The sequence below is a fragment of the Mesoplodon bidens genome, assembly GCF_964165515.1.
Source record: "Mesoplodon bidens genome assembly, chromosome: 15".
Lineage (NCBI taxonomy): Eukaryota > Metazoa > Chordata > Mammalia > Artiodactyla > Ziphiidae > Mesoplodon > Mesoplodon bidens.
In genome coordinates this window covers 55,833,703-55,857,171 of record NC_138171.1, presented here as the reverse complement: position 1 = coordinate 55,857,171, position 23,469 = coordinate 55,833,703, and the positions used below count along the sequence as shown (strand labels likewise).

The following is a 23,469-nucleotide window of genomic DNA, read 5'->3' as shown; positions in this document are numbered from 1 at the left end:
AAAGACAAATACCATATGATATCACTTATATGTGGAACATTAAAAAATGATACAAATGAACTTATTTACAAAACAGAAATAGACTCACAGACGTAGAAAACAAACCTATGGTTACCAAAAGGGAAAGGCGAGGGGACAGATATATTAGGAATTTGGGATTAACAGATATACACTACTATATATAAAACAGATAAACAACAAGGACCTATTGTATAGCACAGAGAACTATATTCAATATCTTGTAATAATGTATAACAGAAAAGAATCTGAAGAAGAATATCTATCTATCTATCTGAATCACTTTGCTGTTTGCCTGATCATTGTAAATCAGCTATACTTCGATAAAAAAAAAAAATCAGTCTTTAAAAAAAAAAAAGAATGGCTTAAGGACTTGACCCAGAATCAAGGGAGATGCTTTTTACCAATGTCCATCCTGGGCCTACCCACTCCTATGGGCCTGGAACCTCTGGATTTTTCACTTTTCATTTTTCATTTTTTCATTTTAAAAATGCACCTCCTGGGTCATTTTATGTGCATTCAACTCTGGACCTACGTTTTCCTTAAACCCAATCCTAGATACAAACACAGCTTACCCCAGAGCACCAGTTTTCGCATGCCAGCGTTGCTCATGTATTCCAAAAATACATGAGCCTTTTTGCCGTTTTCTTAGTTGGGGTTTGATCTGGGGACTAAAGCTGGAAGGTAAGAGCATGGGAGATGGACGGTCTTGGACTTGGTATCCTGCCCTGCCACTTATCATCTGTGGCAGAGTCAGTTGGCAGCCAAATTACTCAGCATCTCTGGGCCTTAGTTCTCATCTGTCACATGGAAAAAAATGATATTGCCTCATCACTTCCCTTTAAGAGGGTTTAAATTAGATCATGTAGGTGAAACGGCTAAAAACAGTGTCTAGTACATGGTAAGCACTCAAGAAATCCTAGTTCTTTCTTTCTTCTGAGAAAATTGATGTAGCTCGGTGATAAATATTCATCCAAGAGATGCTACAGAAGCACAGAAAATATGTGATTTGGGTTACAGTTCTGTTGGAGGGTACACAACCCGGGGAAGGACTCACTTAAAAGTAAGCTTAAAACATTACTTCATAAAAGTCAGGCTTTTGCAACTTTCTTACTTGGGTTATTGGTTTGTGGGTGAGCAGCAGGGTACAGAGCAGGTGGAGGATAAGGAAGTGATTTTTTTTTTTTAATAAAAATCAAATCCTACCAGCTTCTGAGTTCAGCCTCTTTGGAAAAGCATACAGCAAGCACTGGCATTTTGATGAGCTTCCTTGGGAACCCATAGGGCATGAAGTGAGCCTGTGGAGAGAGTTCTGTGCTTTGCAGAAAATGCCATTGCAGCAAGATAGCAATACTACTATATATAAAATAGATAACTGATAAGGACTTACTGCATAGCATAGGGAACTCTATTCAATACTCTGTAATGACCTATATGGGAATAGAATCTTAAAAAGAGTGGATATATGTATATGCATAACTGACTCAATTTGATGTACAGCAGAAACAAATACAACATTGTAAATCAACTATACTCTAGTAAAATTTTTTTAAAAATGTGTGTCCCTCTGAGGCTAAGCTGGCTAGATATCATTCATGCTAAATATCCCCCAAATCTTGCATGGTGCAGCCATCACATAGTAGACACTCAACATACATTATATTAATAAATTATTAATTGAAACTGAGCACCACATTTGAAGGGAATCTTGTTGTCTTTTCTAAAGAGGCCCTGGGAAATAGAAAAATCAACCAGGTGGAAGCAGGGGGTGGCCTGTGTTTAGATCCAGTGCTGCCTCTGTTCTGTTGGGTGTCCTTGTGCCCACAGCTCCAGTTGGCTCTCCTATAAATGGAAGGCTGGGATCATTGATCTCATTGGCCCCTCTATCTCCATAAGTAAAGATCCCAGGCTTTGCTGTGATTGGCTTGCCTTGTCATGTGGCCACCTACCTCTGAGCAAATTGTTATGGTGAAGGCAATGAAATGGGTTGTTTGTAGTCATCGGGGAATGGTTAGGGGGTGAAGGAGTGGAGGGGTGTGTCATCCAAACCATTTGGATGAAGAGTAGGGGAGGGCTTCCCTGGTGGCACAGTGGTTGAGAGTCCGCCTGCCGATGCAGGGGACACGGGTTCATGCCCCGGTCCGGGAAGATCCCACATGCCGCAGAGCGGCTGGGCCCGTGAGCCATGGCCGCTGGGCCTGCGCGTCCAGAGCCTGTGCTCCACAGCGGGAGAGGCCACAGCAGTGAGAGGCCCACATACCGCAAAAAAAAAAAAAAAAAAAAGTAGGGGAAATATGGATCCCCACCTGGAAATTGGGGCTCTTCCTTGGAGTAGGGTGAGTGAATGATTGGCATTTGTATCAGTTATCCATTGTTACAATAATGCTGCATAAGAAACAACTTCAAATCTCATGGCTTAAACTTATTTAGCTCAGCATTTATTGAGATCAGGGGTCTATGTGCCATTGATTTATCCTGATGCAGGAGGTTCTTCTTGTCTGAGCTGAGTTCACCCATATGACTTAGGGTTGGATGGATGCTGGCTGATGTAGGCTGGTTTCAGCTGGAAAGACTGGGTGACTTGGCTCTGCTCCAGGTGTCTTTTATCCTTAGAGAAGGGAGCCCAGACGTGTTCTCATGATGGGGGCAGAGGTGCAAGAGAGCAATCAAACACCAGCAAGCACTTTTCAAACTTCTGTGTGTGTCATGTCTGCTAACCTTCGTTAATCACATGATGAACTCAGAATCCAGTGGTGGGGAAACAAGATCCTCTTTTTTGGGGGGTGAGTTTCAAAGTAACATAAAAAGAGTGTGGATACAAGGAAGGGGGAAAAAATGGAGGTCCTTCATGCATTCATCTAACATAGGGTCCCAAATCTTATCATTATCTACTTTGAGATGGTCCTTTGCACATTGGAAGGAAGTATGTAGGATTAAGGAGAGTTAACTTTTATTTCCTCCCTTTAAAAAACCACCAGTTATATAAAATTTTACCAGTTCAGAGGTTGATCGTAAGACAAACCATGCAATGAATTTCTGAGAAGAAATATCTCCATCTATGGAGCAGCAGTGCAGGATGAAGGGCTGTGAATTAGTGCACAGTTTCCAACCAGGGCCCTTCAATGCAGGGGGCTCTGTGGTCAGCCTTGGATGGAGCGTGAGTCCAGCCACTTTTGTTCAATAGCCCTTCAGAAAGTGGTGACTGCCCAACAGGACTGTCTAAGGCAAAAGACAGAGGGCTTAAGGTTTCATAGGTCCATTGGCAGTGAGATGTTCACAGAGGGCTCCCTGCAGCCACAACAAAGGGGCTGATCATGCAGCTGGATAGCTTTGGTGCAAAGACCAAGCCAGGCACTGTTTCAGAATTGTCATCAGCAAAGGCAGCAGTGCCTCCTCTTGGGACCCTCAGGGCTAAGATAAAAAAGGGCCAGGGCGCTAAACGGGAGAAGCGCTGGTTTGAGAAAAGCATGGGTCGCAAGTACACATTGGGACCCTGCCATTAATGGAGGGGAAAAGCGGGGAGACGCCAGCAGATTCCATCCTGTAAGCTGGTAGGAAGCCTGAAGGCTTGATGGGATTCCAGTGTGATAGGAGGCAAGGACATGCTTCAGGACCCCGGAGGAAGATGGCGGAAGAGTAAGACGCGGAGATCACCTTCCTCCCCACAGATACATCAGAAATTCATCTACACGTGGAACAACTCCTACAGAACACCTACTGAACGCTGACAGAAGACCTCAGACCCCCCAAAAGGCAAGAAGCTCCCCACATACCTGGGTAGGGCAAAAGAAAAAAAGAATAAACAGAGACAATAGGATAGGGACGGGACCTGCACCAGTGGGAGGGAGCCGTGAAGGGGGGAAGGTTTCTACACACTACAAGCCCCTTCGCGGGCGGAGACTGCAGGTGGCGGAGGGGGAAAGCTTCGGAGTAGCGGAGGAGAGCACAGCAACAGGGGTGCGGAGGGCAAAGCGGAGAGATTCTGGCACAGAGGACCGGTGCCCTCAGGCACACACCAGCCCGAGAGGCTTGTCTGCTCGGCCGCCGTGGCGGGCGGGGCTGGGAGCTGAGGCTCGGGTATCGGCTTTCAGTCGGAGCGCAGGGAGAGGACTGGGGCTGGCGGCAGGAAGAGAGCCTGAAGGAGTTAGTGCACCACGGCTAGCCCGGAGGGAGTCCGGGGAAAGGGTCTGGAGCTGCTGAAGAGGCAAGAGACTTTTTTCCCTTTTGTTTCCTGGTGCGCGAGGAGAGGGCATTAAGAGGGCTGCTTGGGGAAGCGCCGGTGACAGGCACGAGCCGCGGGTAAGGCACGGACCTCGGAGACGGGCGTGGGCCGCCGCCGCCGCCGCCGCCGCCGCCGCCGCCGCGGGGCCTGTGTGCGAGCGCGGGTCACTGTCCGCCCCGCCTTCCGGGGGGCCTGTGCACCCCGCCACTGCTGGGGTCCCCGAGACCCGGGGACGGCTTTCCCGGGAAAGCGCACGGAGCGCCACGGGCTGCTGCAACGTCACGCCGGCCTCTGCCGCCGCAGGCCCGCCCCACACTGCGCGCCCCTCCCTCCCCTCTGCCTGAGTGAGCCAGAGCCCCCGAATCAGCGGCTCCTTTAAACCCGTCCTGTCTGAGCGAAGAACGGACGCCCTCCGGCGACCTACGCGCAGAGGCGGGGCCAGGTCCAAGGCTGAGACCCGGGAGCTGTGAGAGCAGAGGCAGGGAAATTCTGTGCAGCCTCGGAGGCAGCGGATTAAAGCTCCACGGTCCATTTGATGTGCCCTGCGTCTGTGGAGTGCATGAATGGACAGCGAATCATCCCAAATTGAGGAAGTGGACTTTGAGGACAAGATTTAAGACTTTCCCCCCTTTTCCTCTTTTTACAACGAATTATTCCAAATTAAGGAGGTGGACTTAGAGAGCAAGATTTCAGACTTCTCGCCCTTTTCCTCTTTTTACAACGAATTATCCCAAATTGAGGAGGTGGACTTGGAGAGCAAGATTTTTGATTTTTCCCCCTGCTCTCTTTTTGTGAATGTGTATGTGTAATCTTCTGTGTAACATTCTCTCTGTATAGCTTTGCTTCCACCATATGTCTCAGGGTTCTATCGGTCCGGTTTTTTTTTTTTTTTTTCAATAATTACTTTCTAATTTTAATAACGCTACTATATTTCATACTTTATTCTATTTTACTTTACCTGCTCTTTCTTTTTTTCCTACTCTCCCTTCCTCCCTCCCTCCCTCCGCTCCTCCTTTCCTTCTTTCTTTTTCTTTCCTCCCTCCCACCCTTCTTCTTTCCACTTTCTTTTTCTTTCCTTCCTCCCTCCCTCCTGTCTTTCTTCCTTTCCTTTCTCCCTCCCTCCCTCCTTTCTTTCCATCCTTCCTCCCTCCCTCCCTCCCTCCTTTCTTTCTTCCTTCCTTCCTTCCTTCCTTTCTTCCCTTCTTCCTTTCTTTCCCTCTCTCTTTCTTTCTTCTACTAATTCTTTCTTTCTACTTTTTCTCCCTGTTACTCTGAGCCGGGTGGATGAAAGGCTCTTGGTGCTGCAGCCAGGAGCCAGTGCTGTGCCTCTGAAGTGGGAGAGCCAACTTCAGGACACGGGTCCACAACAGACCTCCCAGCTCCACATAATATCAAGCAGCGAAAATCTCCCAGAGATCTCCATCCCAACACCAGCACCCAGCTTCAGTCAACGACCAGCAAGCTACAGTGCAGGTCACCCTATGCCAAGCAACTAGCAAGGCAGGAACACAACCCCACTCATTAGCAGAGAGGCTACCTAAAAACATAATAAGGCCATAGGCACCCCAAAACACACCACCAGACGTGGACCTGTCCACCAGAAAGACAAGATCGAGCCTCAACCACCAGAGCACAGGAATTAGTCCCCCCCACCAGGAAGCCTACCCAACCTACTGAAACAACCTTAGCCACTGGGGTCAGACACCAAAAACAACGGGAACTACGAATCTGCAGCCGGCAAAAAGGAGACCCCAAACACAGTAACATAAGCAAAATGAGAAGGCAGAAAAACACACAGCAGGTGAAGGAGCAAGATAAACACCTACCAGACCTAACAAATGAAGAGGTAATAGGCAGTCTACCTGAAAAAGAATTCAGAATAATGATAGTAAAGCTGATCCAAGATTCTATTTCCATGATCCATAATCTTGGAAATAGAATAGACAACATGCAAGAAACAGTTAACAAGGACCTAGAAGAACTAAAGATGAATCAAGCATCGATTAAAAACACAATAAATGAAATGAAAAATACTCTAGATGGGATCAATAGCAGAATAACTGAGGCAGAAGAACGGATAAGTGAGGTGGAAGATAAAATAGTGGAAATAACTGATGCAGAGCAAAATAAAGAAAAAAGAATGAAAAGAACAGAGGACAGTCTCAGAGACCTCTGGGACAACATTAAACGCACCAACATTCGAATTATAGGGGTTCCAGAAGAAGAAGAGAAAAAGAAAGGGACTGAGAAAATATTTGAAGAGATTATAGTTGAAAACTTCCCTAATTTGGGAAAGGAAATAGTTAATCAAGTCCAGGAGGCACAGAGAGTCCCATACAGAATAAATCCAAGGAGAAATACACCAAGACACATATTAATCAAACTGTCAAAAATTAAACACAAAGAAATCATATTAAAAGCAGCAAGGCAAAAACAACAAATAACACACAAGGGAATCCCCATAAGGTTAACAGCTGATCTCTCAGCAGAAACCCTACAAGCCAGAAGGGAGTGGCAGGACATAATTAAAGTGATGAAGGAGAGAAACCTGCAACCTAGATTACTCTACCCAGCAAGGATCTCATTCAGATTTGATGGAGAAATTAAAACCTTTACAGACAAGCAAAAGCTGAGAGAGTTCAGCACCACCAAACCAGCTTTACAACAAATGCTAAAGGAACTTCTCTAGGCAAGAAACACAACAGAAGGAATATACCTACAATAACGAACCCAAAGCAATTAAGGAAATGGGAATAGGAACATACATATCAATAATTACCTTAAATGTAAATGGACTAAATGCTCCCACCAAAAGACACAGAGTGGCTGAATGGATACAAAAACAAGACCCATATATATGCTGTCTACAAGAGACCCACTTCAGACCTAGAGACACATACAGATTGAAAGTAAAGGGATGGAAAAAGATATTCCATGCAAATGGAAATCAAAAGAAAGCTGGAGTAGCAATTCTTATATCAGACAAAATAGACTTTAAAATAAAGACTATTAGAAGAGACAAGGAAGGACACTACATAACGATAAAGGGATCGATCCAAGAAGAAGATATAACAATTGTAAATATTTATGCACCCAACATAGGAGCACCTCAATACATAAGGCAAATACTAACAGCCATAAAAGGGGAAATCGACAGTAACACACTCATAGTAGGGGACTTTAACACCCCACTTTCACCAATGGACAGATCATCCAAAATGAAAATAAATAAGGAAACACAAGCTTTAAATGATACATTAAACGAGATGGACTTAGTTGATATTTATAGGACATTCCATCCAAAAACAACAGAATACACATTTTTCTCAAGTGCTCATGGAACATTCTCCAGGATAGATCATATCTTGGGTCACAAATCAAGCCTCGGTAATTTTAAGAAAATTGAAATTGTATCAAGTATCTTCTCCGACCACAATGCTATGAGACTAGACATCAATTACAGGAAAAGATGTGTAAAAAATACAAACACATGGAGGCTAAACAATACACTACTCAATAACGAAGTGATCACTGAAGAAATCAAAGAGGAAATTAAAAAATACCTAGAAACAAATGACAATGGAGACACGACGACCCAAAACCTATGGGATGCAGCAAAAGCAGTTCTAAGGGGGAAGTTTATAGCAATACAATCCCACCTTAAGAAACAGGAAGCATTTCGAGTAAACAACCTGACCCTGCACCTAAAGCAATTAGAGAAAGAAGAACAAAAATACCCCAAAGCTAGCAGAAGGAAAGAAATCATAAAGATCAGATCAGAAATAAATGAAAAAGAAATGAAGGAAACGATAGCAAAGATCAACCAAACTAAAAGCTGGTTCTTTGAGAAGATAAACAAAATTGACAAACCATTAGCCAGACTCATCAAGAAAAAAAGGGAGAAGACTCAAATCAATAGAATTAGAAATGAAAAAGGAGAAGTAACAACTGACACTGCAGAAATACAAAAGATTATGAGAGATTACTATAAGCAACTCTATTCCAATAAAATGGACAACCTGGAAGAAATGGACACATTCTTAGAAATGCACAACCTGCCAAGACTGACTCAGGAAGAAATAGAAAATATGAATAGACCAATCACAAGCACTGAAATTGAAACTGTGATTAAAAATCTTCCATCAAACAAAAGCCCAGGACCAGATGGCTTCACAGGTGAATTCTACCAAACATTTAGAGAAGAGCTAACACCTATCCTTCTCAAACTCTTCCAAAATATAGCAGAGGGAGGAACACTCCCAAACTCATTCTACGAGGCCGACATCACCTTGATACCAAAACCAGGCAAGGATGTCACAAAGAAAGAAAACTACAGGCCAATATCACTGATGAACATAGATGCAAAAATCCTCAACAAAATACTAGCAAACAGAATCCAAGAGCACATTAAAAGGATCATACACCATGATCAAGTGGGGTTTATCCCAGGAATGCAAGGATTCTTCAATATACGCAAATCAATCAATGTAATACACCATATTAACAAGTTGAAGGAGAAAAACCATATGATCATCTCAATAGATGCAGAGAAAGCTTTCGACAAAATTCAACACCCATTTATGATAAAAACCCTGCAGAAAGTAGGTATAGAGGGATCTTTCCTCAACATAATAAAGGCCATATATGACAAACCCACAGCCAACATTGTCCTCAATGGTGAAAAACTGAAACCATTTCCACTAAGATCAGGAACAAGACAAGGCTGCCCACTCTCACCACTCTTATTCAACATAGTTTTGGAAGTTTTAGCCACAGCAATCAGAGAAGAAAAGGAAATAAAAGGAATCCAAATTGGAAAAGAAGAAGTAAAGCTGTCACTGTTTGCAGATGACATGATACTATACATAGAGAATCCTAAAGATGCTACCGAAAAACTACTAGAGCTAATCAATGAATTTGGTAAAGTAGCAGGATATAAAATTAATGTACAGAAATCTCTGGCATTCCTATACACTAATGATGAAAAATCTGAAAATGAAATCAAGAAAACACTCCCATTTACCATCGCAACAAAAAGAATAAAATATCTAGGAATAAACCTACCTAAGGAGACAAAAGACCTGTATGCAGAAAACTATAAGACACTGATGAAAGAAATTAAAGATGATACAAATAGATGGAGAGATATACCATGCTCCTGGATTGGAAGAATCAATATTGTGAAAATGACTCTACTACCGAAAGCAATCTACAGATTCAATGCAATCCCTATCAAACTACCAATGGCATTTTTCACAGAACTAGAACAAAAAATTTCAAAATTTGTTTGGAAAAACAAAAGGCCCCGAATAGCTAAAGCAATCTTGAGAACGAAAAACGGAGCTGGAGGAATCAGGCTCCCTGACTTCAGACTATACTACAAAGCTACAGTAATTAAGACAGTCTGGTACTGGCATAAAAACAGAAAGATAGATCAGTGGATCAGGATAGAAAGCCCAGAGATAAACCCACGCACATATGGCCAACTTATCTTTGATAAAGGAGGCAGGAATGTACAGTGGAGAAAGGACAGCCTCTTCAATAAGTGGTGCTGGGAAAACTGGACAGGGACATGTAAAAGTTTGAGATTAGATCATTCCCTAGCACCATACACAAAAATAAGCTCAAAATGGATTAAAGACTTAAATGTAAGGCCAGAAACTATCAAACTCTTAGAGGAAAACATAGGTAGAACACTCTATGACATAAATCACAGCAAGATCCTTTTGGACCCACCTCCTAGAGAAATGGAAATAAAAACAAAGATAAACAAATGGGACCTAATGAAACTTCAAAGCTTTTGCACAGCAAAGGAAACCATAAAGAAGACCAAAAGACAACCCTCAGAATGGGAGAAAATATTTGCAAATGAAGCAACTGACAAAGGATTAATCTCCAAAATTTATAAACAGCTCATGCAGCTCAATAGCAAAAAAACAGACAACCCAATCCAAAAATGGGCAGAAGACTTAAATAGGCATTTCTCCAAAGAAGATATACAGACTGCCAACAAACACATGAAAGAATGCTCAACATCATTAATCATTAGAGAAATGCAAATCAAAACTACAATGAGATATCATCTCACACCAGTCAGAATGGCCATCATCAAGGAATCTAGAAACAATAAATGCTGGAGAGGGTGTGGAGAAAAGGGAACACTCTTGCACTGCTGGTGGGAATGTGAATTGGTACAGCCACTATGGAGAACGGTATGGAGGTTCCTTAAAAAACTACAAATAGAACTACCATATGACCCAGCAATCCCACTACTGGGCATATACCCTGAGAAAACCATAATTCCAAAAGAGACATGTACCAAAATGTTCATTGCAGCTCTATTCACAATAGCCCGGAGCTGGAAACAACCTAAGTGTCCATCATCGGATGAATGGATAAAGAAGATGTGGCACATATATACAATGGAATATTACTCAGCCATAAAAAGAAACGAAACTGAGCTATTTGTAATGAGGTGGATAGACCTAGAGTCTGTCATACAGAGTGAAGTTAGTCAGAAAGAGAAAGACAAATACCGTATGCTAACACATATATACGGAATTTAAAAAAAAAATGTCATGAAGAACCTAGGGGCAAAACGAGAATAAAGACACAGACCTACTTGAGAATGGACTTGAGGATATGGGGAGGGGGAAGGGTAAGCTGTGACAAAGCGAAAGAGAGGCATGGACATATATACACTACCAAACGTAAGGTAGATAGATAGTGGGAAGCAGCCGCAGAGCACAGGGAGATCAGCTCGGTGCTTTGTGACCGCCTGGAGGGGTGGGATGGGAAGGGTGGGAGGGAGGGAGATGCATGAGGGAAGGGATGTGGGAACAGATGTATATGTATGACTGATTCACTTTGTTATAAAGCAGAAACTAATTAAAAAAAAAAAAAAAGAGAAATCTAGAAACAATAAATGCTGGAGAGGGTGTGGAGAAAAGGGAACACTCTTGCACTGCTGGTGGGAATGTGAATTGGTACAGCCACTATGGAGAACGGTATGGAGGTTCCTTAAAAAACTACAAATAGAACTACCATATGACCCAGCAATCCCACTACTGGGCATATACCCTGAGAAAACCATAATTCCAAAAGAGACATGTACCAAAATGTTCATTGCAGCTCTATTCACAATAGCCCGGAGCTGGAAACAACCTAAGTGTCCATCATCGGATGAATGGATCAAGAAGATGTGGCACATATATACAATGGAATATTACTCAGCCATAAAAAGAAACGAAACTGAGCTATTTGTAATGAGGTGGATAGACCTAGAGTCTGTCATACAGAGTGAAGTTAGTCAGAAAGAGAAAGACAAATACCATATGCTAACACATATATACGGAATTTAAAAAAAAAATGTCATGAAGAACCTAGGGGCAAAACGGGAATGAAGACGCAGACCTACTTGAGAATGGACTTGAGGATATGGGGAGGGGGAAGGGTGGGCTGTGACAAGGCGAAAGAGAGGCATGGACGTGTATACACTACCAAACGTAAGGTAGATAGATAGTGGGAAGCAGCCGCAGAGCACAGGGAGATCAGCTCGGTGCTTTGTGACCGCCTGGAGGGGTGGGATGGGGAGGGTGGGAGGGAGGGAGATGCATGAGGGAAGGGATGTGGGAACAGATGTATATGTATGACTGATTCACTTTGTTATAAAGCAGAAACTAATTAAAAAAATGAATAAATAAACTTAAAAAAAAATGGAAAAAAAAAAAAAAAAAAAAAAAAAAAAAAAAAAAAAGGGCCAGGATCCCATTCTCCCCTTTCCAATTTTCTCTCTTAGAGAGATAACCCTTCAGGAAAGATGTGTGGCCCTGTAGAAACAGCCAGGAGTCCTGGCTTTAATTAGAACCTGGTTCAAATGTGATTTTCCCTCCTTGTGTCTCTACAGCGAGGCCCAGAACCAGGTGAAATGGGGGCTAATTTGCCATAAAGACAAATCTTCCCATCTCCTCCTGGCTCTCTCCTGACTGGGAAGCTAAGCTTTTTTCCTGCCTTTCTTGTTTCTGCCTGCTGAGACAACCACAGGAGCCTGTGCAGCTTTATAACGTGTATTTCAAAAGAAGGGAGAAATACCTGGGTATTTTTTTTATCATGAACTGTTTCCTCTTTTACTGTTTCATTCAGCTCATGATGGAGAGAAAAAAAGTAGAGACCCAGAAAACACTCCCATGTAAATAAAAGTTCAGTACTGTCCTAGTGAACCAAAAGGCCTCAACAAATACAGTGGCTTAAGAGAAGTATATTTCTCTCTCGTGTAATAGCCCCAGAGGGGGTGGTCCAGGTTGGTGGGGCAGCTTTACTCCAAGCTGTCACTCAGGGACCCAGGTTCCTCCAACATCGTTGCTCTGCGGCCACCTACTGTATTGTCCTCATCTGCATTGTTATAATTAGTTGCTGTCATGGCCTATGGGAGGGGGGAGAGAGGACACCCAGGGCAACCAATTTTATTTTAAGTGAGTAAGTTGAAGTGGAAATTGTATGCATCACTTTTGCTAACAGTCCATTGGTGAGAGATTAGCCACGTGGCCAAATTTAGCTTCCAAGAAGGCTAGGGAAATCTAGCTCAGGATTAGGTGGCCATGTGCCCTAGAAAAAAGATGGAAGAGATCTGGATGACAAGTAGCAGTCTTTTACAATATCATGTCAGATGGGGTATACGTTTAAGGAACCTACTGTGTGCCAGACATAATGGTTTGTGCTTTCACACTTTGTCACTTGTTTACTTCTCTGCTGCACTTTGCAAAGTAGATCTTCTTATCCTCACTTTATTTTCTGACAATGACAGCAGTAGCAGCTACTATCCAATGAATACCTACCATGAAGTAAGGACATTGGTACTTTACATTATACAAGATAATTTACATGATTCTTTTGAGTACCATAACCCCCTACCACATAGACATTGTTATTTTATTTTCCACTTTATTGGTGAAGCTTAGAGAACTTAGGTAACTTGCTTAAGGTCTCCAGCTTATAAGTGGAAGAGTTGGGATTTTAACTCAGGTCCATCTGCTCTTCAAGTTCATGCTCTTTCTACCATATTCTAAAGAAGATTTTACAGTCACAGCATTCTTCCAAACTCTGCTATCTGCTGTATAAACAAGTTGCACTGAGTCCTCCATGCTCTCAGCTTCACTAATCCTTCTTTCTCTCTCAGCATGCTCAGATCTTATTGCTGACCTCTTGCCTTTCAAGGCTCTACTATGGTTGTCAAGAGCTCAGTGTAGGATTCAGGAGCAACACTTGGAATACTTTGTCATCATCAAAAGTGATCGCTGCTCTCTGAGTGGTGGGGAGGGGAGAGTGGAAGCGCAGGGAAGAGAATACTGGTGAATATCTCAAAATGGGATCCCCCTACATTGTCATGGAGGGAGTCGGTCTGACATAGCATGAAGAGACCAGGCAACCACACCTACCTCATTGGCTTGGGCTGGGGTGGGGAGCCAACTACATGAGATGATACCTGTAAAGCACCTGGATGGTGCCTGGCTGGAGTGGTGACGAAGCTTCAGGCTCCTCCCAGTTCTAAGAGAAGCATATAGCGCCTTATCCAACCCAGTTCTTTAACAGGAAGCCACTTTTTGTTGGTCACTGGCCAGCACTCCCGCCAATGCCAGTGCATCTCAGAGGATGCAAGACCCATACTCTTGTAATGCAGTAGCCAACTGAGTGCTGAGAGCCTGGCAGGGAGAGTCTCTCATGACACCCCAGCTCCTTTCTCTTGCCCCACTTAAAGGAAGAAAAAGGTACACATATATTGCCTCCAGGGGGAATTGGAGACGTCATGAAATTTCCAGTTGTGACATTTTGATGTCTCCTCTTGTGAATAAGATTTACATGTATATCTCAATCCCTGATGTTTTGAGAGGAGGAATCAAGAACAGTGTCTTGGGGCCTCCCTGGTGGCGCAGTGGTTGAGAGTCCGCCTGCCGATGCAGGGGATACGGGTTCGTGCCCCGGTCTGGGAGGATCCCATATGCCGCGGAGCGGCTGGGCCCGTGAGCCATGGCCGCTGAGCCTGCGCATCCGGAGCCTGTGCCCCGCAACGGGAGAGGCCACAACAGTGAGAGGCCCGCGTACCGCAAAAAAAAAAAAAAAAAAAAAAAAAAAAAAAAAAGAACAGTGTCTTCTCCTTATAATTCTCACTCTGTCTTCCACCTTCTTTAGTTTTGGGGGAATGTTTTCCTGCAGATAGAAACTTGTTAAGGAAACAAGAGTTTCTTCTATAAGACAGGCAGATGGTTAAATAGATGGTGAGTGTTGTCACAGATTCGTAAATTTCAGGATACTTGGAATTCAGCCAGGTGTCAAGGGTTCAGATCCCAGCACTGTCACTTGGACAAGTTGCCAAAGCTCTCTTGCTTCAGTTTCCCCATTTATAAAATGAGACCAATAATAGCACCTACCTCATTAGGATATTGAGAGGATTAAAGGGGGTAACAAATGTCCATTCCTTAGCCGGGTGCCTGGAGGAGAGCACGCCCTTAATAAAGGTGAGCTCTGACTCAGGTTACACCGGGTGAGCTGGGAAGGGGGCGTGTCCACACAGCCTGCTGCTGGATCCAAGCGGTTTCTTTAACCAACCCCCGCCCCCTGCGCCTGACTCCATTCTACCTCCCCTGAGCTATGGCTGCTAGAGAACATCCATGCCTCTGCAAGTTTTCAGCCAGGGGTTTGGAGCTGGGCAGCAGCCTGCTTCTCCTGCCCCAGAAGCCCCAGTCCTTCTATCCCTGTAAAGCACAGGTCACGTAGCCTTCTACAGTGTGGACGATGTATTAGTTAGAGAAACAGAACCAGCTGGATATTTGTGTGTGGCTGTGGCAATCCTTGGCATACTTTGCCTTATGTCGCTGTATCACTCCAGTCTCTGCCTCTGATTTCACATGGCCTTCCTCTGTGTGTGTGTCTATGTGTCCAAATTTCTTTATTATTATAAGGACACCAGTCATTGGATTAGGATCCACATTAATCCAGTATGATCTCATTTTACCTTGATTACATCTGTGTGATAGGTATGTAGGATATATTTAATGTATATATTATATATATATGCATATTATATATGTAGGATATATAGGATATATACATACAAATACGTATATATGGAATATATGTATATATGGAGAATTATTGCAAGCAATTGAATCACACAATTATGGAGGCTGAGAAGTCCCATAATCTATTGTCTGCAAGCTAGAAACCCAGGAGGCTGGTGGTGTATTTCCAGTCCTAGTCTGAAAGCCTGAGAACCAAAGGAGCCAATGTTGTAAATCCCAGGTCAAGGGCAGGAGGAGACTAATGTCCCAACTCAAGCAGGCCAGGCAGGAAAGGCATGGATCCTTTCTTCCTCTGCTTTTTGTGGTATTCAGTCCCTTAACAAATTAGGTTGGTGCCCCTCTACATTGGAGAGGATGGTGTGCTTTACTGAGTCCACTGATTCAAATGCTAATCTCATCCAGACCCAGAAATAATGTTTAATCTGGACACCCTATGGGCCAGTCAAATTGACATATAAAATTAGCCATCAGCAATCAGAAGATGAAGCATCCTGCCCATTTCTAATATTTGAGAGAATGTCACTGGAATCAAACTGTCTCTGGTGCTTTTCTTCCCTTATCAAATGTTTATTATTGTATCCTACTATGTGCCAGGTACTGGGCTAGATGTTGGAGATACAGTGATGAGCAGAGCAGATATGATGTCTAACCTAACTGGAGCTTATATTCTAGTCAAAGGAGATAGACAATACACAAATAACTAAGAAAGACAACTTCATATATGCAGACTAAGAACATATTAAAATAGGGAAAGGTGATGAGAGCAACGGGGGTGTTTTCACTGGGTCATCAGGAGGAATTTTCTGAGTGACCTTTGATCAGAGAACCAAATGACAAGAAGGATCCAGAAAGAAGGGTGCTTTGGCAGTGAGAACAACAGGGACAAGGTCCAGTGGCTCTGAGATGGTGAAAAGCTTGGCGTGTTCAGGAATAGAAAGGAATCCTGTGTGTGTATGCTGGATTGAATAGCATCCTCCCCCGACCCCGACCCAAGTCTACTCAGAACCTCAGAATGTGCTCACACTTGGACATAGGGTCTTTGCAGATGTAACTAAGTTAAAATGAGGTCATCCTGGATTAATGTGGGTCCTAATCCAATGACTGGTGTCCGTATAAGAAGAGGGAAGTTTGGACACATAGACACACACAGAGAGGAGGGTCATGTGAATTCAGAGGCAGAGATTGGAGATGCAGCTACAGGCAAGGAGTGCCAGGATTACTGCAACCGCCAGAAGCTGGAAGAGGCAAAGAAGCATACTTCCCTGGAGCCTGCAGAAGGAGCACAGACCTACCGACACCTTGATTTCAGACTTCTGGCCTCCAGAACTGGTAAAGGATAAATTTCTGTTGTTTTAAGTTGCCCAGTTTGTGGTAATTTGCTATGGCAGCCCTAGGAAACTAAGTACACTATGTGATGGGTCATAATAAGCATGGGAGAGATGAGGGTGGGCAAGCAACAGCCAGAGGCCAGGCCATGCCGACCTTTGGGGTCACAGCAAATCATTTGGATTTGATTCTTAAGTGTGATGGGAAGATTAATCGCTCTTTCAGTATATTCTTGGACCAAAGATAGGGACAAATCAGGAATTGTTGAAAGCTTAGGGTGGGACCTTGCTTACCAGGTGAAATCCATCACCTGAGACCCAAGATGATCACCAAGGGACAAGGAGTGGTAGGAACCCCTCCTTAAGATATCCTTGGCCCAAGGAAAGAAGGTAGGTGGGAGGCCACCTGCCAAGACCCCCAGATGTGTAGCTTGTTTTGAAAACTGGTTATTACCTTGATTCTCCATTTCCATGGAGGCGAAGCTCCATCCCACCCAGCACCTGTACAAATGTCTGCTGCTAATTAAGAGAGAGACAGATGGAGGAAGGTACAGTTTAATTTTGAAGCCTTGGTTCCTTCAAGGCAATTAGGCTGATTGGAAGGAAAGCTCCTTTTTCATTCTTTCTTCCTCTTTTTAAATGAAGAAAAATCAAAACGGAGAGGACCAGTGTTGTTGAAAGCCTCACACATCTGTTACCTGGTCGGCTTGTTAACCACCTGCCCACGAGGTACCTGGGTTGATTAGGTTAATGCATTTATTAATGGGGCTTACAAGGCTGCTCAATGAATCTGTGATTTCCTTCACAAGCTGCTTTTTAATATACTAAGACAGGGACCACAATGCACAACGCAGAGAGTGGCCAGGTAAGTATTTCTTTCCCATCCTCGGTATCTAAATCAGAGGGAATGAAAAAGAGGATTTCACAAAAATTGCATTTCCTGGTTGTGGGAACAGTTCATTCACCTAACCACCAACCACATCCTTGTTGAAATTATCTTGAAAATAACTCTTTGAAGGATGGTTTTATGCCCCATGCAGCAAGTCTGTACCTGCTCTGCACTTGTCAAAAACACCTCTGAGTCATGTGGAGGGGGGATAGACAAACAAATAGATGTGAACGATATAATCCTGCATACAGGACATTAGATGATCTGATGACCCCTTGTTTTCTTCACTTTATTACATACATATCCTTTCAGTTTTTGAAGCTACCATGCTACTTCCCACCTCAGGCCTTTTGCAAATGTTGTTCTGTATCAGTTATCTACTGCTGCGTAACAAATTACCCCAAAACTTAGTGGCTTAACATAGCAACTGTTTATTGGGCTTGTGGTTCTGGATCAGCTGGGAAGTTCTTCTGGTTTGGGCTGGCTTAGCTGCTTTTGGCCAGGCTTACTTAGTGTCTGTGATGAGCTGGCAGGTGGGCTAATGGCTGCACAGTCTAGGATGGCCTCACTGGCTATCTGGCAGGTAGCAGGCTGCTGTTGGCTGTGGTGAACATGGGCAACTGGACTGCATGTTTCTCATCCTTCAGGAGGCTAACCTGGGCTTCCTTTTTCATATGGAGGCAGGGTTCCAAGATCTGATAACAGAAGCTGTAGAACTTCTAAGAGCCCAGGCTTGGGGTGTGCGTGACATAATTTCTGCTACAGTCTACTGGTTAAAGCCAATCACAAGGTCAGGCCATATTCATAGGGTAGGGAAATAGACTCCACCTCTCGATGGAAGGAACTGCAAAGTATTACAGCTATTTTTGCAATACACCCCATGTGCGCTCACCTGGATGCTGTTTCTGTTACTCTTCACTTTCAGATTCCAACTAAGAGAGCATCCTCAAGGATGCCTTCCCTAACCGGCACCTCATCCCAAACGTATCAAGGCCCCTTCTTGTGTCGTCTCATAGGGACAGCGAGGCACTCAATACACATGGCAGCTGGAGGGAAGCAAAGAGGGAAGGAAGAAAGGAAGGAAGGGTGGTTAGTTTGGATGAGTGCTTCCTTTGTGCTTAACTGGGTATCTGGCACAGAGTGCTCAGTAAATGTCTGTTGGATTTAATCCAGTGCCTCTTTGATAAGCCAGAAGACAGACAGAATATATGTAGTGACTAGTTACTCTCTTTCAGAATTGTGTTATATAGCTTATATGTCTCATATAATTTATTCTTAACAATAAACCTCAGCGTAGTTATATTATCTTCATTTTACAGCAAAAGAAATAGAGATAAAGGAGTTTGACATTCCCAAGGTCTCATAGACTCAGGTCTCTCTGATTCCAAAGCCTACAGATTTTTGTCCCACCCTTGCCCCATATACCAAACACTCTATGTTCAGGGGTTTCCCAATGAGACAGGTTCACCGAGAGACAAATTCAGGGTTGGGTGTGGAGAAGGATGTATTGTAGGTTCTCCACGGGCGACTCCATGATTCCTCCTAATGGGGGCTGCTTCCCATACCTGCACTGATAGGGCAAAAATTGAATGCCCCTGTGACTACTTTTCTTTAGAACTTTTTGAGAGGACATCACCTATCCTACCTGTTGGGGCACCTGTTTCATAATCAATTTCCTCAGTTTGTCAGAAACGGGAACCTTCCAATGCATCCCTTGCTCTGAGCTTCCCTTAGACTCGTCCATTGTCTGGAAAGAGGAATTTGGGAATAAATGGTTCTGGATCGTGCCCGGGGACATAATGAGGGTGGGTGAGACTTTCAGTAAGGGACTGAAAGCAGTTTAGCGAGAGCAAATAGATGTGAAAATGGAAAACTAGAAAAGAGCAGTCAGGACTATGGTAGTGCAGAGGTTGCTGAGGGAGCCAGGGAATCAGAAAGCATCACCTTAGCTTAACCTTGAAAGATGAATAACAGAGCATCTGATGTAAATGAAGGGGTGAGACACGTCAGCTCCATCCTCTGGTTCTCCGACCAGCTCAGAGACCTCATTATTAATACTCATAAGACTGGATAGTTCTTTATAGCACTTACTATATTTCTACTTTTATGTAATTTGTGAGATTATTTGGTCACGTTCTGTCCTTCCTTCATAGAATGTCCACCCCACAAGGACAGGGACCTTGTCTGTTTCTGATTCTCCCAATGTCCTTATACTTACAATGTCTATCACCTGGCCTGTGCCTATTTGATGTATGACTAAATGACTGAGAAAAATTGCTGGGAGAGGTTTTGGTAAATGGTAACATGGTCAGTTTTAGAAATATGCCTTTGGGGGACTTCCGTGGCAGTCCAGTGGTTAAGACTCTGAGCTTCCACTGCAGGGGGCACGGGTTTGATCCTTGTTTGGGGAACTAAGATCCCACAAGCTGAACAGTGTGGCCAAACAAAACGTAACAAAACAAAACAAAAGAGGAAATATGCTTTTGGCTGTAGTGTGGACAGTGGCCTGGGGGAGGTGAGACTCAAGGCAGGGGAGCCAGTTTGGTGGCACAAGTAGAGCAGCACTCAAAGCAAGGAGGAGGCATAGCATAGGTTAGAGAAGCATTTGGTAGGTACGATGGGAAGGACCTGTGGGTTAGCAATTGTGCTGAGGAGAAGAGGAGGGTGACATCGGCACCTGCTCCTGTGTTTCTGGCTTGAGTAACTAGAGAGTTGGTGTTCCCACTCGTGAGAGAAGGAAGAGCCTGGAGAACAGATGTGAATGATGTTGATGGGTTCAGTCTTGGCCACCTTGAGTGGGAGATGCCAGTGACTCTCTCCTGGAGGTAACCAGATACATGGGTTTTGAAATCCAAGGAGGGATGTCAGAGTATCCTTCTCTTGAAACATCATGGCATTGGAAACCTAGAACTTTCCTCTGGAAGACAGAAAGATGCGATTCTAATACCAACTCGAATGTAACTCATGCCACCTTAAGGAATGCATGGTATTTCGGGAATGTGTGCTCTTCCCATGTCGGTAGCTATTCCATAGTTCCTTTTGGCATTGATAGTCTGTATCTTCAGACAGCTCTAGAATTCAAGGAAGGGGGGACATTCTCTTGAAAGATTGCATTACTCAGGGTTGTTTATATTAAACATGGACAGAAACCCATCTTAAACTGTATTAAGCCTGGAAGGTTAACATGTGGCTTCTGGGGGTGCTGTGTTGAGGAATCTAAGCAAAGGCCATGCTAGCTAGGAAAGAGCTCTGTGATCAATGAGTGATGTCTGCCACAGATGCAGAAGGGGCAAGGGGGGGGCATATGTGCCCACTCATCCCTGAAAACAGAGCTTTCCCTCTACGGCCTTTCCAAAGCATCAAATAATGTCTAATGGAGTTAGGTTCTACCTTGGCTCAGCCGCTAGCTGCGGGTAACCTCAATTAAATGATTTCATGTTCCTTAGCTTGACAGTTTCCACATCTGTCAAACAGGGGTCATAATCCCTGTCTTTCCCACCTCTTGTGGTTGAAAGGATCAAATGAGAAAAGAAACGTGGAAGGGCAATGACCTCCATGAATTTACATAATTTCACACACGTAACAGTATGGGATGCTGGAAGTGTGGATTAAAGAGCAGCACATATTTCTGGACTCCTGAGAGACATATGTTCAAGAGTTTATTGCTAAGACATTAATTTTAAAAGTATAGAGGATCTTCTAATGAAAGAATTGTGAGAGAAAATAAAGTCTCAGAAAGTTATCAAATAAATTGAGAAAGAAGGCAGGAAAGAAAGGAAGGAAGGGAGGGAGGGAGGGAGAGAGAGAGAGAGGGAAAAGAAAACAAGAAAGAGAAAGAAAGAAAGGAATCATTCAGTGCTTTAGAGTGTGGTGAATGAAGCGGAAATTGGTATAATTCTTTTGTAGCATAGTTGGCAATATGTATAAAGGGCCTTAATAATGTTTACAGCCTTTGGCCAAGTAATTCCACTTCAGATAATTTATTTCAGGGCTGGATAGTAAATATTTCAGGCTGTGTGGGCCATGCAGTCTCTGTCACAAGCACTCAAATCTGCTGTTGCTCTGCAGACAGGTAAAGGAATGGGCATGGCAGCATTCCAGTAAAACTTTATTTATGAAAATGGGTGGCAGCTAGATCGATCCATGGGCTATAGTTTTCCACCCTCTGATACAGATTAAAGAATATTTTAAGAATTATTTTACATTCAAAATTCTAAATACTAAGAGAGCTTTAGTCTAGAAAATTCTCATTTCAGATTGATTTATATTAGCAAAATATTGGCACAGCTTGAATGCTCATCCATAGGATGAATGATTAATTTTCATTGTTCTGCTCACTGAAATATTATGTAGGTATTAGAATGCTGTTCACTAGTGATTTATAACAACATGAAGAAATGCTTGCTGGAATGTTACATGAGAAATAACAGTTATTTATAATGATGATAATGGTGGTGGCTAACGTCTAAGCACATTACGTATGTCATCACTTAACCCTCTAAACAGCCCTATGAAATATCCTTTTTTATTGTAACCACTTTCCTGATGTAGAAGCTGATGGTAATAAAAGTTATTTACCAAAGTTACACTGCTAGTAGGTGGCAGAAGTGGGATTTGAACACAGGTCTGCTTAACTGCTAAAAGCAAAAACAAAAGCACTAACACAAATTCCAAATGAAACTCTTTATTGAGAAAACCAGGAGAAAATACACCCAAGTATTGATATTGACTGTCTTGGGCAGTAGCTAATAGATACGAATATTTCTCAATGTGTTTGATATTTTCTCGAATGAGAAGCATCATTTTCATAATGAAGAAAGAACAACACTTGCATTTTATAAGAAAGGCAAGGGTGGCAGAGTGCTAGGTGTGATTGTGAGGGAAGAAGGATTTGTGGGGAGCTAGAGATTCCCTTGGGGATGCCCTCGCCTTCTTGGTCCTCCTCCTGTTGGTGGAAAACAGATGACCCTGTCCTCCTTCCTTCTGTCTGCTCCGGGTGGAGTTTCTACTGTGTGTCTCGTTTGGACTGTTGGCCCACTGAGATGCTGTTCTTGGGTTGACCTGCCAATCCCTAACTGTCTTTCTCTCCTCTCTCTCCCTCTCTCTGCTCTCTCCTCTCCCCTTCGTCCACCTACCTGTCCCATCGTACAGCCGACAAGGTAAATGATGACTTCTACTCCAAGCGACGGCACCTGGCCGAGCTGGCCGCCAAGGGGAACTTGCCTCTGCATCCCGTAAGAGTGGAGGATGAGCCGCGGGCCTTCAGTCCTGAGCATGGCCCGGCCAAGCAGAACGGACAGAAGTCCCGCACCAACAAGACGCCCTCCCACCCCCTGGCCTACAACTCCACCGCCAACTTTAAGAGCTGGGACCCCAAGGATCAGTCTCTTCGGCGGCAACAAGCTTATGGGAACAAGGGCAAGCTGGGCACGGCTGATTCCGGCTCCAGCGACCCCTTGGGAACTCGCACCCAGCACTACCCACCCCCGCAGCCATACTTCATCACCAACAGCAAAACGGAAGTGACTGTCTGAGCTGTCGCTACAGGGGACATCCTGGAGACCACACTCAACTGAGAGAGGCAAAAAATACCCCAACACACACCCTCCCTGTCCCCCGCCCGCATACCCACCCACACGTTCACCCTCCACACCGACCGACGACAAACCTACTGGTGACATGGAATCACGCTTTTCCTGCGTCATGCCTAACACGTGTCGGCGGGCAGCTGAGCAAGACCGGAACGTGGACGGTCAGCAATACAGCCAAGGGGAAACTGAGGCACCCTCTTTCGACTTCAGGGTCGAGGTGGCCAATTCACATGCCTAAACCGTGGGGCTGATTTTTCTTTTCCTCCTAACTTGAAACTGAGATCCATGATGAAAAAAAAAAAAGTAGCACAATTTAGAGAAATTGTCCATTTGAGCACATATACCATTG

The 23,469-nt window shown here is 43.9% G+C and overlaps 1 protein-coding gene across 2 annotated transcripts in view; it reads left to right on the top strand.

The window, feature by feature from the left end:
* Positions 1–23,063, top strand: part of SHISA9 (shisa family member 9) — a gene marked incomplete at its 3' end in the record, with an annotated part of 307,499 nt that extends 284,436 nt beyond the window's left edge. For both annotated transcript variants that reach the window (XM_081256443.1, XM_081256442.1), the window contains one exon: positions 22,681–23,063. In XM_081256443.1, the coding sequence (XP_081112569.1) occupies positions 22,681–23,063 (383 nt within the window). The remainder of the gene's footprint in view (positions 1–22,680) is intronic.
* Positions 23,064–23,469: the final 406 nt, after the last annotated feature.